Source organism: Pelodiscus sinensis, chromosome 16 (assembly GCF_049634645.1).
Source record: "Pelodiscus sinensis isolate JC-2024 chromosome 16, ASM4963464v1, whole genome shotgun sequence".
Lineage (NCBI taxonomy): Eukaryota > Metazoa > Chordata > Testudines > Trionychidae > Pelodiscus > Pelodiscus sinensis.
This window is the reverse complement of record NC_134726.1, coordinates 34,451,503-34,467,307: the sequence shown is the minus strand read 5'-3', so window position 1 is coordinate 34,467,307 and position 15,805 is coordinate 34,451,503. Positions and strand designations below refer to the sequence as shown.

At 55.3% G+C, this 15,805-nt stretch overlaps 1 protein-coding gene across 2 annotated transcripts in view; it reads left to right on the top strand.

Moving 5' to 3' along the window:
• The window catches only part of GRAP (GRB2 related adaptor protein), a 43,887-nt gene extending 32,131 nt beyond the window's left edge, over window positions 1-11,756 (top strand). The window contains exons 4-5 of one of the 2 annotated variants that reach the window (XM_075899783.1): window positions 7,068-7,344; window positions 10,076-11,756. In XM_075899783.1, the coding sequence (XP_075755898.1) occupies window positions 7,068-7,344; window positions 10,076-10,261 (463 nt within the window). In that variant the 3' untranslated portion in view covers window positions 10,262-11,756. The remainder of the gene's footprint in view (window positions 1-7,067; window positions 7,345-10,075) is intronic. The other variant, XM_014569761.3, reaches the window with a different exon arrangement.
• Window positions 11,757-15,805: the final 4,049 nt, after the last annotated feature.

Genomic DNA, 15,805 nt, shown 5'->3' with positions numbered 1-15,805 from the left:
CAGCTCAGAGGCAGACACCTGCACCGAAAAATAAAAACAAAAAGGGAAAATTCATGATAGCAAAAAAATAAAATAAAAAAATCTGTGTTTTTTTCTGATTTTTTTTTTAATGGAGTGTGAAAAACACCCCAGGAGTTGTGTTAGCAGTGGAAATGCAGACAAAGTTCAACGTTTCCATCTTCATTAATTTTGTAAACCGCCTGGGCTGCAGACCTATCAAATTGAAATGTTAAATGTTCACCACTTTCCAACTGCCCCGGTTCGCCAACGGATTGACTTCAAAACTGGCCCGATGTTTCGATCGCAAGAGAGCGGCAGAACCAGACACGTCTGAAGTTTCTCGCCGGGCCAGCATGGGGACAGCCAAGTTCAAACGTTGGCCTCTGTCTTTTCTATCCATCTGAGTCATGCAGGCATAGGGAGCGTCAGATCCACGCCTCACTGCAGTGTTCTCACCCTTTACATCAATGGAGCCTCCCAATTCACACCGGAAAAAACAACAAATAGTCTGGTAGCACTTTATAGACTAACAAAACATGGAGATGGGATCATGAGCTTTCGTGGGCACAGCCCATTTCTTTAGAAACCAGAGTGAGGTTTCCCTGCACTTCTCCTAACTCAATCTCTTATCACATCGCACCCCCACCCCATTACCTTTATTCACTAATATCAATTCCCCATTTCCTGCAGCTCTCACAACTTCCTCTGCGTGTGGCCCCTCTCTGACCCACACCGCAGGGAAGGCGTTCCCCGATCCAGCCTGCCCTCCACTCACTCACATCCCTCCTCCAGACTTGCTGCTTCTGATGTAAATAGGATGAAATTCAATAAGGACAAATGCAAAGTGCTGCACTCAGGAAGGAACTTTCCATGTCACACATACAGAATGGGAAGCGACTGTCTAGGAAGGAGTCCTGCTGAAAGGGATCTAGGGGTCAGAGTGGACCACACGCTAAATATGAGTCAACAGTGTGACACTGTCGCAAAACAAGCAAACCTGATTCTGGGATGCATTAACAGGAGTGTTGTGAGCAAGACACGAGAAGTCATTCTGCCGCTCTACTCTGCGCTGGTTAGACCTCAATTGGAGTATTGTGTCCAGATCTGGGCACCACATTTCAAGAAAGAAGTGGAACGATTGGAGAAGGCCCAGAGAAGAGCAACAAGAATGATTAAAAGGCTAGAAAACATGAGCTAGGAGGAAAGACTGAAAGAATTGGGCTTGTTTAGTTTAGAAAGGAGAAGACTGAGAGGGGACAGGATAGCGGTTTTCAAGTATCTATAAGCATGTTACAAGGAGGAGGGAGAAAAATTGTTCTCGGTTTCTGAGGCTAGGACAAGAAGCAATGGGGCTTAAACTTCAGCAAGGGAGGTGTAGGTTGGACATTAGAAAAAATGTCCTGTCAGAGAAGTTAAACACTGGAATAAATTGCCTAGGGAGGTTGTGGAATCTCCACCACTGGAGATATTTAAGAGAAGGTTGGACAGACACCTGTCAGGGATGGTCTCTAGACAGTGCATGGTCCTGCCATGTGGGTAGGGGACTAGACTCAATGACCTCTCGAGGGCCCTTCCAGTCCTAGTGGTCTGTGATTCTATTCTATGATTCTTCCACACACTGGGAGTCAGCAAAGACATTCATCATAAACAACCCATCGTCCTGGCTTCCCCAGGGCATCCCGCCTCCCTGGAGCCTCGCGGCCGTGGACTGCAAGAGCGATGGGGCTAGGGCGCTCTGGTGTGCATGTCACGCGCACTGTCACAGCCTCACAATTAATGACACCACTTGAGCTGAGGACGTAACAGGAACTGACCTGGGTGGCAAGCATAATGCTGTAATTCACTCCCCACCTTTCCCCAGAGCCACGCACACACTCTCCTTTGTTTGGTGCCTGCCTGGGCCGCGCTATGTCTGATTTGGATGATTGATTCACACTCGGGCATTGTGTTTCCCTGCAGAGCCTGGCTTGCCCCATACGGACACTCTTGCTGTGCTCACTGAGCTTGACAATGCCTGCTCCACAGGGCAGCCCGGCGGCTTTGGGGGGGGGGGGTCGATTCTTGCAATGCTTCCAAAATGCGTTGGATTATGCAGCTGTCCCCACAGTGGGGGGACAGGGTATTTTGCTGTCATTTATGGTTGCCGGGCAGCTGTCTGGCAGAGACACTACTAGGAGCTATCGTGGGGGGTGTTGTGTCACGGACCATCTACCCCCCACTGAAGAACAATGGTGCTGCTCACGAAGGTACAGAGAGCTCACAGCTGGCCCATGGAGGCTGTTCTCTGATCAGTCCACAAGGGGGCCACGTCTACCCTTGTGAGAAATATGCAAATGAGGCTGTGTGGAATATCGCTGAGCCTCATTTGCATACCTAATGAGCCACCATTTTTGCAGAAGAGGCTCTTGCGCCAAAAGGAGCTGTCTACACGGCCCCTTCTTGCACAAGAAAAGCCCTTTTGCGCAATGCCGTTCTTCCTGAAAATAATCGGCGTAACGCAGGTTGACTCACACGCCTCCTCAGGACAATTCCTCCCCCCTGCTTCTCCCGTCAGCTGTCTGTAAGCCGCCGGCAGCGGCGCCAGGCTGGCACCCAGGGCCAAATACAGACCCCTGCAAGCCGTGCGCAGCTGGTCTGTCGCGCCCTTCCTACAACTCACCCGCTTGGCGAGAGGCTCAGTCACTTAGCCCAGCGGTTGTCCAACTAGGCATCGCGACCGAGCACTGGTGGGGGAATGTCGGGTCCTGGGCCCGTCGCTGCAGGGGGATCAGGTGAGCATCGGGGGGGGGGGGGCGCTAAGGCAGCAACCTGTCTATCCTGGCACTGCAGACTGCGCTGCACCCTAGAAGCGGCCAGCAACAGGCCCAGCTCCTAGGTGAGGGGGAGGGGGAGGAGAACACAGGGCTCCCCATCCTACCCCTGTCCCAAGCACTAGCTCCCCACTCCCATTGGCTGGGAACCTGCTGCCAGCTGCTTCTGTGGCAGCCTGGTCTGTGATGCTAGAAGAGGCAGGAAGCTGCCTTAGCCCCCACACTGCACTGCTGACCAGGACCCGCTGGCGGTCAGCCCCTTCTGCTCCAGCTCTGACCCCCCCCCCCAAAGCCAGAGCCTCCTCCTACGCCCCAAAACTCCCCTCCTCAGCACCACCCCGGAGCCCGCAATCTGGTCACATGATGTCAGATCACGGCATCAACAATTTTCGTCGACTGCTGGGGAGAGAAAAGTTTGCAAACCGCGGGCGCGGCGGCCGGCTTCACGTGTGTGCGATTGCCCTCTAGCAGCCCCGCCCCCCGAGGTAAATCACCGCAGAGCGCCCATCAGGGGAGCGCCCTTCAGCTCAGCCTGTGCTCTGCGACGGAGCCGTTTGTGCGCCCGATCCGGGGCTCCCCCCCGTCTCTTTCGGAGCCCCTCAAGGTGCGGGGAGAACTTCGCAGCCAGGCTGGGCCACAGCAGCTGGTTTTCCGACAGGGGGGCCTGCGAAGCAAAGTGACTCAGGCTTTGGCTTCAGCCTGAGATAGTGGGGCTGAGCACTCCAGGTGCCAGCTTACTATCCTGGGCATCTAAGGCCAGCTGTGCTTGGCAGCCCCCTTGAAACCTGCTCAGAGACCCCCAGGGGCCCCAGGCCCCTGGTTGAAAACCACTGCTCTAGCCCCACCGCTGTGTGTGCACCTGCTATACTGAGTAACCGCGTCTGCCTAGAACAGGTCTGTTCCAATTCCCTTGTCCTGCAGCAAATCAAAGGGACCTCTGACTGGTCTCTTGCTCTCCCTAAGGAAGGATTTTGAGGTTTAAAAATGTCCTGGGTTCACTGTCTTGCAGCCTCAACAGCCCAGCATTTTACACCAGCCCTTCCTCCACTAACCCCAGCCTAAATCCACTGGCCTGACCCCGCCCCCTGCTTCCTATGTATCTGCTGGCCAAGCCCCGCCCTCCTATTCATACTGACCTGCTGCCCAAGCCCCGCCCTCCTATTCATACTGACCTGCTGCCCAAGCCCCGCCCTCCTATTCATACTGACCTGCTGCCCAAGCCCCGCCCTCCTATTCATACTGACCTGCTGCCCAAGCAAGCCCCGCCCTCCTATTCATACTGACTTGCTGCCCAAGCAAGCCCCGCCCTCCTATTCATACTGACTTGCTGCCCAAGCCCCGCCCTCCTATTCATACTGACCTGCTGCCCAAGCAAGCCCCGCCCTCCTATTCATACTGACTTGCTGCCCAAGCCCCGCCCTCCTATTCATACTGACCTGCTGCCCAAGCCCCGCCCTCCTATTCATACTGACTTGCTGCCCAAGCCCCGCCCTCCTATTCATACTGACCTGCTGCCCAAGCCCCGCCCTCCTATTCATACTGACTTGCTGCCCAAGCAAGCCCCGCCCACCTATTCATACTGACCTGCTGCCCAAGCAAGCCCCGCCCTCCTATTCATACTGACTTGCTGCCCAAGCCCCGCCCTCCTATTCATACTGACCTGCTGCCCAAGCCCCGCCCTCGTTTGCTGAACACCTGCAGCCAGGGGGAGGGGGCACTCAGGCAGCTGTTAACTCTTTGCTGCCCTTTCCCTACAACTGGCCTCCAGCATGTTCCACCGCAGGCCCAGACCCGCCAAGCCTCCCCAGCCTGAGAGCCACTCCCGGCTCTGATGGTCACAGCTCAGCAGCCTTGTGATTCCGGCACCCAGCCTGGTGGATTGGGGACAGCGCTGACCGAGGGGGGAGGAGGTTTTAAATGCAAACCAGAGCCAGGGAAAACCGCTTCCAAACCAGAGACAGGCACGTGGCAGCCAAACCTAAGACTCAAGACGCTTTGGGCAGGGCATCCTATTGTCCCACAGGGCCAGGTATCCAAGCGGGGGCTTTGTTTTGTCCCACGGCAGAGCTGGGAATCCTGGGATAAAGGGTTTGGCACTGGATTCTCAGGGGTGCTGAGCAGTGTTCCCTATAAACTGAGTACTTGGGCCGCCACACAGGAGCGATTTAGCTGCCCCCCGTCTGACTGGCAGAGCGGCCACAGCCACCAGCATGTGTATCTGTTGGTGGTGCACATCTGCACATGCCATGGTGCACAGGACAAAATTTATTCTGCACCTGCATGGAAAAATTAGAGGGAACGTTGGTGCTGGAGTCCACAGAAGTTTTGAGCACACAGCACCTGTGGCCCTGAGCATTTTAGGCCCTGGATTTATAATCCCCATACCCTGCCATGTGTCCCCTAGTGCCCCCAACAATCTGGCATGCATAAAACCCCTTTACATTACTCTGGCCAGAAATAGCTCCCTGCCCAAGCCCCCACTCCCTCCTCTCCACCTCCTCCAGACTGTTATTTCCACTGGTGTCTCTCGGGGGCCGCTGATTGGGGAGAGGGGGTGGATAAGGGACAGCTGCCAGGGGCCTGGCAATTTAAAAGGGCCAGGGACTTCTGACCACTGCTACTGCACCTGCAGCAGTGGCCAAAACTCTGGGCTCTTTCAATCACTGCCGGAGCCCCGACGGTGCGGTCTGGGCAGCCCAGAAGGGCTGACTGGGGGAGGCTGGCCCCCAGCTCTGCCCCTTCTGGGAGGGCCAGGAGCCGGCCCACCCCTACCCTTCCCAGCGGCTGAGATTTCCGTGTGGCTCCCTGGCGTTCTAGTTGTGGGCTCTGCTCCCGTTGCGCTAGGTGCGGGACAAAAGGCAGTCCCTGACCCAGGAGCCTCTAGTCTGAGTCTGAGACAACAGCTGGACACCGAGAGAGGTGGGAGCCCCAGGAAGTTTATGTGACAATATTCGCCAGCAAGAGAGGCCATGAGGCATAGGCACCGTGTGGGCCTGCTGCAGAGGGGTGAGTTTCATCCTTAGCAGGGTGTCTCCAGGTCGCCCATTCCATCTGCGCGCCGTCAGCTGCCCAGTTCATTTCCTGGGGCAGAGCAGGGCGATAGCCTGGATTCGTAAAACCCCCTTATGGCTGTTTTCTCCAGCACACCCAAGCGCCGGGCTCTGATCTCAGTGACACGTCAGTGACGGAAGTGGAGTTACTCTGGATTCACACCAGATATGCACCTTAGCTGTAGTATTTAGAGGATGAAGCACTCGGCAGAGTGGGAGACACAGACGAGCCACGTGAACACGGCCTCCCTGGAGGGCAGAGAGTAGATAGAGCATAGTTCTGATCACTTACTGCTAACGGCATCTAGCAGCCCATAAGTAGCATCGATGCAACGGCCACTTCACTGCTTGATCAAGCCAACAAAGCATTTCCATTTCCTTCGCTGCCTGTGTGTGAGCTCTGGCCACACGCTGCTTTGTTTCTACAGGGCTACGTGGGACACAAACCTAGTTTGCAAGGAATAAGGGCTTGTCTGCGTCTCCGAAGCAGAGACTGGCCATTCCTTGGTTCGCCCGAACCAGTATCTCCCCTTGCCAACAAAGCAGATTGCAATGAAAGGGCCGGTCAGCAGAGGCAACTGGACACCACGTCTGGGCCAGGCTGCCTTCTCTGCCACCGAATCACCAAGAGGCCCTGAGCAAGCCACTTAACTTCACGCTGCCTCAGTTTCCTTATGGATTAAAGGGCTAGAAAAACACTTATCTCCTCCTCGTGGTGTCACAAGGCTTAATTAATTAATTACCAGCTGCAAAGCGCCCGGCACGCCTCAGATGAAAGGGGCTCCGGCAGGGCAGGCTGTTATTAGTTATTAGCATTGTGCAAGTCACGGGGCGATTCGAACGCAAGCAGGATGCCAAGCAGGTGATCCAAACCCCGGGGTTTGGAACTCAAAGTTCTTCTCCATCAGGTTCGCAAATCAGCCGGCACCCTGGTGTCATTGCCTGCAGACTCTTTGGTGCATGCCCAACATCAGGTGTGTGCGGGGTCCCCGCCGTGCGTGTAAAACTGAGCCATTGATCTGGAACCACGGTGCTGATCGTTAGAAACCAGGGGTTGACTTTTGTGGCAGCATCAGCTCCTGTCACAGGAGCTACATAAATATCCCAACTGGCTGGATTGGGGAGGGGGAGGGAGAGGGGAGGCGCAACTCCCCCCTGCTTTAAATCCCAGCTTGCCAGATAACAGCCCTCTTCTCTGTGCTCACAGCTATGGAGAGCACGTCCAGCATTTCAAGGTACTCCGCGAGAGGAATGGCAAATATTTCCTCTGGGAGGAAAAGTTCAACTCCTTGAACGAACTGGTGGATTTCTACAGAACCACAACCATCGCCAAAAAGCAGCAGATCTTCCTGAGAGACGATGACCAGAACCACGAGGTACAGGGCTCTTCGGCGGCCCACCCACCTCACTCCAGGAGGGTGGCGAGAGAAGGAGAGGGCAGCCCCCAGCCCGGCATGTCCACTGCTCACCAGCCAAAACCCAAGGCAAGGCCCCAGCGCTAAAACAGGCGCACAGGACACAGCCATGGGCTGTGAGAAATCTTGGAGGTTTTCAACCCACATGTGGACAAAGGCAAAACAGTTTATACAGGGTACAGGCTGAACCTCTCTAGTCCAGCACTCTATGGTCTGGCTACATCTCTGGTCCAGCATGATTTTAGTTGCTGGATGTCCACTTATCATGGGTGTGGCCTAGTTTCCCACAATCCCATAAAGTTTGTTTGCAGCCACCAGTCCTGGCTCTCAGAGTTCTGGGCTGTTGTTTAGCTCTAAATGTCTCTATGGGTATGTCTAAACTACATGCCTCCGTCGACGGAGGCATGTAGATTAGACAGATCGGCAGAGGGAAATGAAGCCGCGATTAAAATAATCGCGGCTTCATTTAAATTTAAATGGCTGCCCCGCTCTGCCGATCAGCTGTTTGTCGGCAGATCGGGGCAGTCTGGACGCGCCGCGTCGACAAAGAAGCCTTTCTTGATCGGCACAGGTTTGCCTCGTGAAACCAGGTTTACCTGTGCCGATCAAGAAAGGCTTCTTTGTCGACGCGGCGCGTCCAGACTGCCCCAATCTGCCGACAAACAGCTGATCAGCAGAGCGGGGCAGCCATTTAAATTTAAATGAAGCCGCGATTATTTTAATCGCGGCTTCATTTCCCTCTGCCGATCTGTCTAATCTACATGCCTCCGTCGACGGAGGCATGTAGTCTAGACACACCCTAAGAGCCCAGCAAGCAGGGGAAGTGCTGGTGATGCTGGGAGACAATACTGACCTCCCACGGTTTGCCAAATTCTCTGGTTCGGCACCAATCCGATCCCGAGGGTGCCAGACAGGAGAGGTTCAACTTGTACAAAAGCCTTTGACAAGGTCCCACACCTAAGGCTCTTAAGTGGGGTGGGCAATCATTTTTTCTAGGGGGCCACTCCAAGATTTTGGAAAGTGGTCAAGGGCCGCACTTTTCTGGGGAGGGGGCGTGGGGTCTAGGGCGGAGGTTGGGTGCAGAAGGGCACACGGGGTAAGGGACTGGGGTGCAAGAGAGGGTGTGAGGGCCGAGAGGGAGTTTGGATGAAGGAGGGGGTTGTGACCTGGGGCAGGGGATTGGGGTGTAGGGGCAGGGAGGGATTATTATGGGTGCAGGAGAGGATTCTGGCCTGGGGGGAGGGGCTCTAGGAGGAGGTGCAAAGTCTGCGAGGGAGCTGTGACCTGGGAAAAGGGGGTGCAGACTGCAGAGGGTTTGGATGGTGAGCCAGGGCAGGGGATTGGGGAGCAGGGTCTGGGAGGGTGTGTGGGTGCAGGAGAGGATTCTGGCCTGGGGGAGGGGTGTGGAAGGGGGTGCAGGATCTGGGAGGGAGTTGTGACCTGGGGCAGGGGGGTGCAGAGGGTTTGGAGGTGCCCTGGGGGGGGGAGTTGGGGTGCAGGAGGGGCAGGGGTCCCAGAGGCAGGCTGTGACTGGGAGGCGCTTACCTAAGCCAGCATCCCTGCAACACCCCCAAAGCAGGCTGGGCTCCCTGCCCACTGCAGCCCCAGGTCACTTTAAACTGCAGGCTGCTCCCTCCACGTGGCTCTCCGCTCCAGGAAGGGGGAGAGGCTGACGCTGCCCTCATCCGCCAGGCCAATTTCTCAGCTCCTATTGGCTAGTTATTTCCAGCCAATAGAAGCTGAGAGATTGGCTGGGGTCAATTCCTACTGGCCGGTTGTTTCCAGCCTAGAGGAGCGGAGGATTAGGCTGGGGTCCGGGAGATCACACGACGCTTCCCCCTCCCTGCAGAGCAGACTGCTGCACGGACTTCTCTTTAAAGCACGGCAGCTGCGTGCCTGAGGTCCCGGCAGGGTGGTCTGCAGCCGGTTCCGGCCCCCGGGCCGTGTTTTGCCCAGGCCCGCTCTTAAGGCAAGGAAGGCATCGTGGGATAAAAGGGAAGGTCCTCTCATGGATCAGTAACTGGTTACAAGGTCTCACGGGGGGAGCTGTGTTCATCTGTAACTTTAAAAACAACGAGTCGTCCTCTGGCACCGTTTTTGTGAGTCTCTGAGGTCAGCTCCTGGTGGTTAAAAGATGGGAGATAAAGCCCAGGAATAAAGGGGTTCTCCCTGGGCTACAGGAACCGTGCTAGCTGATGGCTAACGCTCGGCGTTCCCAGAACACCACCAACCAGAACAGCAATCTACACAGCCCGAGGGCCACTTTTACTGGGCACCGGTAGCTCCGCTCCGGGAGCACGACTTGCTTCTGCTCCTTCAAAGGCAGGAAGCCCTGGTCATAATATAGCAGGGATTGGAGACAGAGCGAGCCGACCTGAACGGGCAGACACTGGGAACCGTTCGGCTCGGGGCGCAGACTTTGTGGCCCAAGTCCGGTTCTCTGGAGCACCTCTCCCCTGAGGAGAAAGGAGCAGAGCCTCAGGAAGTCCGCACGAAGCTTTGGCTTCAGAAGAGCTCTGAGGGTTTACGCCGGCTGAGGCCAGGCCCCCCGTGGTGCCAGGTGGTGCTGCTCATGGATGCGCCTGAGGTCGGGCTCATCAGTCCTTTAGCGAATGCAATCAGACCCTGACCCCTGCTAGTTCTATGCCAGGCAGCTCCGTGCCCTGGGTCGGCAGACAGAATTCCCTCCCCAGCTCTATGGTGCCCGCAGCTGAGCGCAAAGGGGGGTCGTGGCCTGTGGGGCTGTGAAGCCTCTTCTCTCTCTCCCTCCTGACTCCTCCCTTGCTCGCTCTCACTGCAGGTCAAGAAGCCGAAGTTCGTCCAGGCTCAGTTTGACTTCTCCTCCCACGATGCGTCCCAGCTGGACTTCTACAGAGGAGACATCATTGAGGTCTTGGACTGGCCCGACCCCAACTGGTGGAGAGGGAAGATCTGCGGGCGAATCGGCCTGTTTCCACGGAACTACGTCCACCCCATTCACATGTGACCTGCCAGCCGGTGTCTGGATGCCCCAGCTCCCTGGCTGCACCTCAAAATGAACTGCAATCCCCTGAACCTGGTGCCTAGAGCTTCTAGGAGACAAATCCCCAGAGCACGATGGACCTTTCTTAGGCTTAAGGTCGGACTGGGGGACCAGGTCAGATTTGAACCCTCTGGGATCTGTGTGCTCTGGCGCCCACCCCCTCCCAGTGCTGCAGAACCAGCGTGTCCTAGGCCTTTGTACCGGGGGTGGGGGGAGGTTGTTGCAGCAGAAGAGGCAGATCACACCACCCACCGCACGCCGGGGACGAGACCAGAGTGAAATGAACAAGGCTCATCGCAACCCACAGCGCCCCGGCACTTTGCCTGCGTGGTGTAGCCTTTCCGCTTCGTCCTCTGTCTAGCTCCACTGCGAGCCCTTTGGGGCAGGGGCCTTTGTCCTCCCGCCTTCCTGCTCAGTGGCAAGCATGCAATGAAGCCTCCCAATCGCGCTTGCTGAGAGCCAGGCGTGGGGAGAGGGGCTTTCCCAGCTCCTGGGCTTGCCGCTCAAAGTGAGCAGCCAACGGAGGGGCCGGGCCAGGCGGCTCTGGAGCAAAGCGGAATCAGCAGATCCCTTCCATCGAGGACTTCCTGTGCCAGCCTGTGCTTCTAGGATCAGCCCCTCTCCCTCCTCAAATCACAGACAGGTGGGCACAGAACCTGGGGCTTTCTCATACAGAAGGTAGGCCTGGTACCATGTACCCCTTCCCCAAACCTCCTCTCCACGCTAGAACACCAGGTCCCTCACTGCAGCTGGCCCATCCCCCGGTGCAACTTTGGGCATTCCCCCTGCACCCTGAAACTGGAGGGCTCTCCTGCCTTCGCAGGGGTTAGCCCCCAGCTGCCGTGTGAGGCCACGAATCTTTGAGCTTGGGCCGCTCTGAGCCGGGAACCGCGAGAGCTTGCTTGGGCGCTCTCTGCCCTGGAGTGATCCTGAGCAATCACAGGGCGTGAAACCCATCAGGACTAACGAGCAGGCTGTGGGAGGGGCGCGGCGCATTCCTGGCACCTTTCGTCGGGCTTCCCAAAACGATCAAAGAGTTCCGGGCCGCTTTCGCTGCACCTGGTTATGAGACAGCTCTGATGCGCTGCCAGCCGGATTCCATCGCGCCGCCAGGGAATTAATGGTTCACGCAAACATCTCTCTGTCCCCTCCGGGCCGGTGTCCCATTAGCAACCGAAGGCCAAAGTCAGGGCCAGATCCCACCCTGTCAAAGCAGGGGGGGATGCAGCTGAAGTCAGTGGAGTCACAGTCTCATGCCAGCTGTGGCTTTGGCCCAGTGATGAGAAACTGGGCTTGGGTTGTGTGTTTGAGGAACGGGGGAGGGGAGCTTGCTTTGGCCTGCCTTTAAAACAGGGATGGGGAAAATGGCCCAGGGGCCGGATCTGGTCCCCGGCTTGCCTGGATTCAGGGCTCAGGGCTCCCCCCTCCAGCATTGGGGAGCAGATGTTTGAGCCGTGTGGCCCCCTTCCCATCCAGACCCCACACCCCACTCCGTTTCTGTACCCTCCCTTCCTCCCAGAATCACCGGCCCTCCACCTGCTCCTACACCTTCCTTCCTCCCCAGACCCCACTCTCCAAACTTGCTTCCCAGCAGCTCCCTCCCACACACTAAACTCCTCGGCTGTGTCTAGACCGGCCAGTTTTTCCGGAAAATCAGCCGCTTTTCCGGAAAAACTTGCCAGCTGTCTACATTGGCTGCTTGAATTTCTGCAAAAGCACTGACTTCCTGCTGTAAGAAATCAGTGCTTCTTGCGGAAATACGATGCTGCTCCCGTTCAGGCAAAAGTCCCTTTGGCACAAAGCTTTTGCGCCAAAGGGCCAGTGTAGACAGCTGAGATTTGTTTTCTGCAAAAAAGCCCCGATGGCGAAAATGGCGATCGTGGCTTTTTTGCGGAAAAGCGCGTCTAGATTGGCACGGACGCTTTTCCACAAAAAGTGCTTTTGCGGAAAAGTGTCCTTGTCAATCTAGACATTCTGTTCCGAAAATGCTTTTAACGGAAAACTTTTCCGTTAAAAGCATTTCCGGAAAATCATGCCAATCTAGACGCAGCCCTCGTTTTTTGGCCCCACAACAGGTTGTAGGGACCAAAAGTCTACTAGCCTGGACCCCTGGAGGTTCTTGTGTGCGAGGGAAGAATGCGTGGGGGGGGGGGCACTTCTCACTTTTGTGTGGCCCTCCGACTGATTTTTCTGCGGGTCAGCAACCCCTGACCCAACAAATGTTCCCCACCCCTGCTTTAAAAGAGTGTGTCACACTTGGGAATCTTGCCTAGTGGGAGGGAAGAGGTTAAAAGCCTCTTAAAAACCTTGCGGGCTGGCTCCCTGAGAAGAACGGGTGCATTTTAAAAAGCCAAGTCTGGTGAAACCTCTTAGAGAAAGGAGTCAGGGGTCGTTTTTGTTCTCCTACTCACCACCAGAGCCTCAGGGCTTGCTACAAGCTGTGAGGTCAGCAAGATGCTATTAAAAGTCATGGGTCATGGCTCTAGGCTGTAAATTGGCCTGAATAAAGCATATAGCACCTTAGATTCACCAGCGTAAGAGGGATTTGTGCTACTTCTATACTCACCTGAGCCTCTTACCTACTGGGACACAAAAGAGCCAGCCAACTGAATTGAAGAAAGATAAGGGGGGGGTCCACCTGGAAATCCTTTTGTAAGAACCATGTAATGAATCTACGGAACTCTCTGCTGCAGGATGTCGTTCAGGCATATGGCTTAACTGGTTTGGAAAGAGGATTAGCCGCTTCTGTGTCTAAGTGAATATTTTGTCGCTGGATTCAGAGCTTCCAAAGGGCATCTGACGTCCTCGTGTTTCAGAACACCGGAGAAATTTCACCCACCCTCTGGAACAGTCAAGTGTGTTATGAGGGATCATCTTTGTAGGCATCAGGCCTCAGTCAATGCTGGCAGCGGGCCCAGACAAAATAGTCTGCCAGTCCATGCCAGGTTGGCAGTTCTTATGTTTGTCGGTAGCTAGTGATGCCTCAGTCTTTCTCTCAGACTGTGTGCCTTGCTGATGCATTGCAAGCTAGCGGCTAGCCAGCGACTTTCAGGCTCCTCAAAGTTAGAGGCTACTGAGATGTTTGCCTGGCCCCGAGTTGGCAGGCGAAGGCTTGAGGCAGCCTTCTTAGCGATGGAGAATAACAACTGTGGTCCACACATGAGCACAGTGTCCTGCCATGGCGGCAGTGGCAGTGTGGCAGCAAACGCCCGACCCAGCATCATGAGCGACAGCGTGAAATGACAACTACTTGCCCCGCCCCCAAGACTGGCTGGAGGGTACAATCCCACGAGATCAGCCTGAACCCAGAATACTCGCTGGGGCTTTTGTTACTATCGCGGCTTCATCAGAGCCTCGCGAGAGGGCAGCACCTTCGGAGGGAGGAGCAGCCTGCTGGGGTGTCAACGGCTCTTTTTAGCTTCTGTTGCCCGCGACCGTCCAATCAGCTTGACTGTGTGTCTTGTCTGAGGAGGTCATTAAAGAAAGCAAAGCAAACAGCTCTCTCCAGGAGACAGTGAGGTCAGGGAAACACGACGGGGGCTGGCAAATGAACTGAACCTCATCCATGTACAGCGGTGCAATATCACCAAAGGACTCTGGATGATTCAGAGATTAATATCCCCTCTTAGCCCGAGTCCAAGAGCGGCCTGAGGAGGGCTGCGGCAGCTGGCGCCCCAGGCGGAATGCGTGATTGGCGCCCCGGCCTGCACGGCCGTCGATGGAGTGACATCATCATCAGGCACACCAGGCGCCCCGTGATGTCATCATCGGGCACCGTTGAAGGCGGTGCCCTAGGCGACAGCTGAATCGGCCTATAGTCACAGGCCACCCCTTCCCGTGTCCTAGCTAGCCAGTGCAATGGTGCATGCACACACACAAACCTGCACGCACGCACACACAGACCCCTCCCTGCTGCTTCTAGGATGACATCGTCCCATCAGGCCAGAGCTTATTGGCTAATATTGTGCCACTCCCAGAGGTACAGCCTCCAGAGAGGCGGAGCTTTCGGGACTGACCTGAACCACAGCCAGATTTCCGTGCAAGAGCTCCACAGTTGAATAATTCGGTGATTATTTGCAAGCCACCCAGTCAGATGGCAGTCCGTGGTGCCTTAGGGCATTGAGCAGGGTGGTGCAGGTATAATTTCTAGCTGCAAATGGTGTTTTAATTCAAAGGAAATAAAAAGCAATCATTCTGAGGAAGCACCAGGGAGGGGTGTAGGCACGGAATCCGGTGCAAGACTGGTTTCCATTTCTACGTTTAAGAAGGCCGTGCGGAGTTAGAAGTGCAAGTTACACAGATTCTCCAGGGCTGACATAGCAATCTACTGTCCACATAGGAGAGGTGAAGGACCGCTTTGTTCACTGTGAAACGTGGCAAGAGTTTTGCCCATTGTATCATAAGCATCTTTAGAGTCAGTGGCTTCGATCAATGTTTCTCAACCTTTTTTTTTATAAAGTACCCCTTTAAAAAAAAAAGTACCCCCAGTACCTACAGTTTTCAGACACAACATTTTTTCTACCATTGCAACACATTTGTTGAAACAACTTAATCGTAACCGGGTGGGCATGAAATTTTTGAGTGTAAAAAGTACAAAAAAAATAAAACGCTGTAAAACTAAAAACAAACATTCAGTTTTCTCCAAATTTCAGTTGTGGTGACGTACCCCCCAGATGTCTCTCGTACCCCCCAGACGTCCTGTACCACTGGTTGAGAAACACTGGCTTAGATCTTTGATGCTATTCAATGAAGAAAGCAAAAATGTGCAAATCCGGAACAGCCAGCTACAGCTTCTGAATCCAGTGCCGGCCCCGGGGTGGACAGGACACACATACTGGGTGAGCATGCTGCTCCTCCACCGCTCTGTCAATGCGCCTCAGCTCTGAGAGGCAGGCCCTCCCTTTCCCGTCCTTGATCCTTCCCAAATCTCGCCTAACGAACCTTAATCTTGCCCTCGAGCTGAAACATCCCCAGCAATTCAGCTCCTGGGCCTCTCCCGAGCATCGCCGGCCCCTCCCATGTGGCACTGAGGAGACTGTCCGTCTGGTGTTCAGCCGTGCGCTTCTGCAGCCACTCAAGAGAAATTCCAGTGCTTCCCAGCTGAGTAGCAGAGCCCCCAGAGCTAGGTTTTGTGTTTCTACTGATGGTGCACATTCACACGCACCGTGGTGCACATAAAACATTATTCCACACAGGAGTAGGAAAAAAGCCACATATGGATGGAAAAGATTAGAGGGAACATGGAGTCCAACACATTTCAGCCAGGGGCTAAGGCGGCTTTAACTCATGTCTGTGGGGAGCGGAAGGACGGGCTGTAGGAATCTGCGCCAACCCTGCGACTCCGACCTTCTGGTCCGCAAAGAGCTTTGGGACAGGTTAAGTTGATACAAAACCCTCCAGAGGCCAAAATGTAGGTGGGAAAAATTAAACATCACACCAGCACCTCACTCCACCTTCTCCCCACATCCCTTCCCACCACACCGCCCTCCCCTTCCCTCCCGTCCCTCC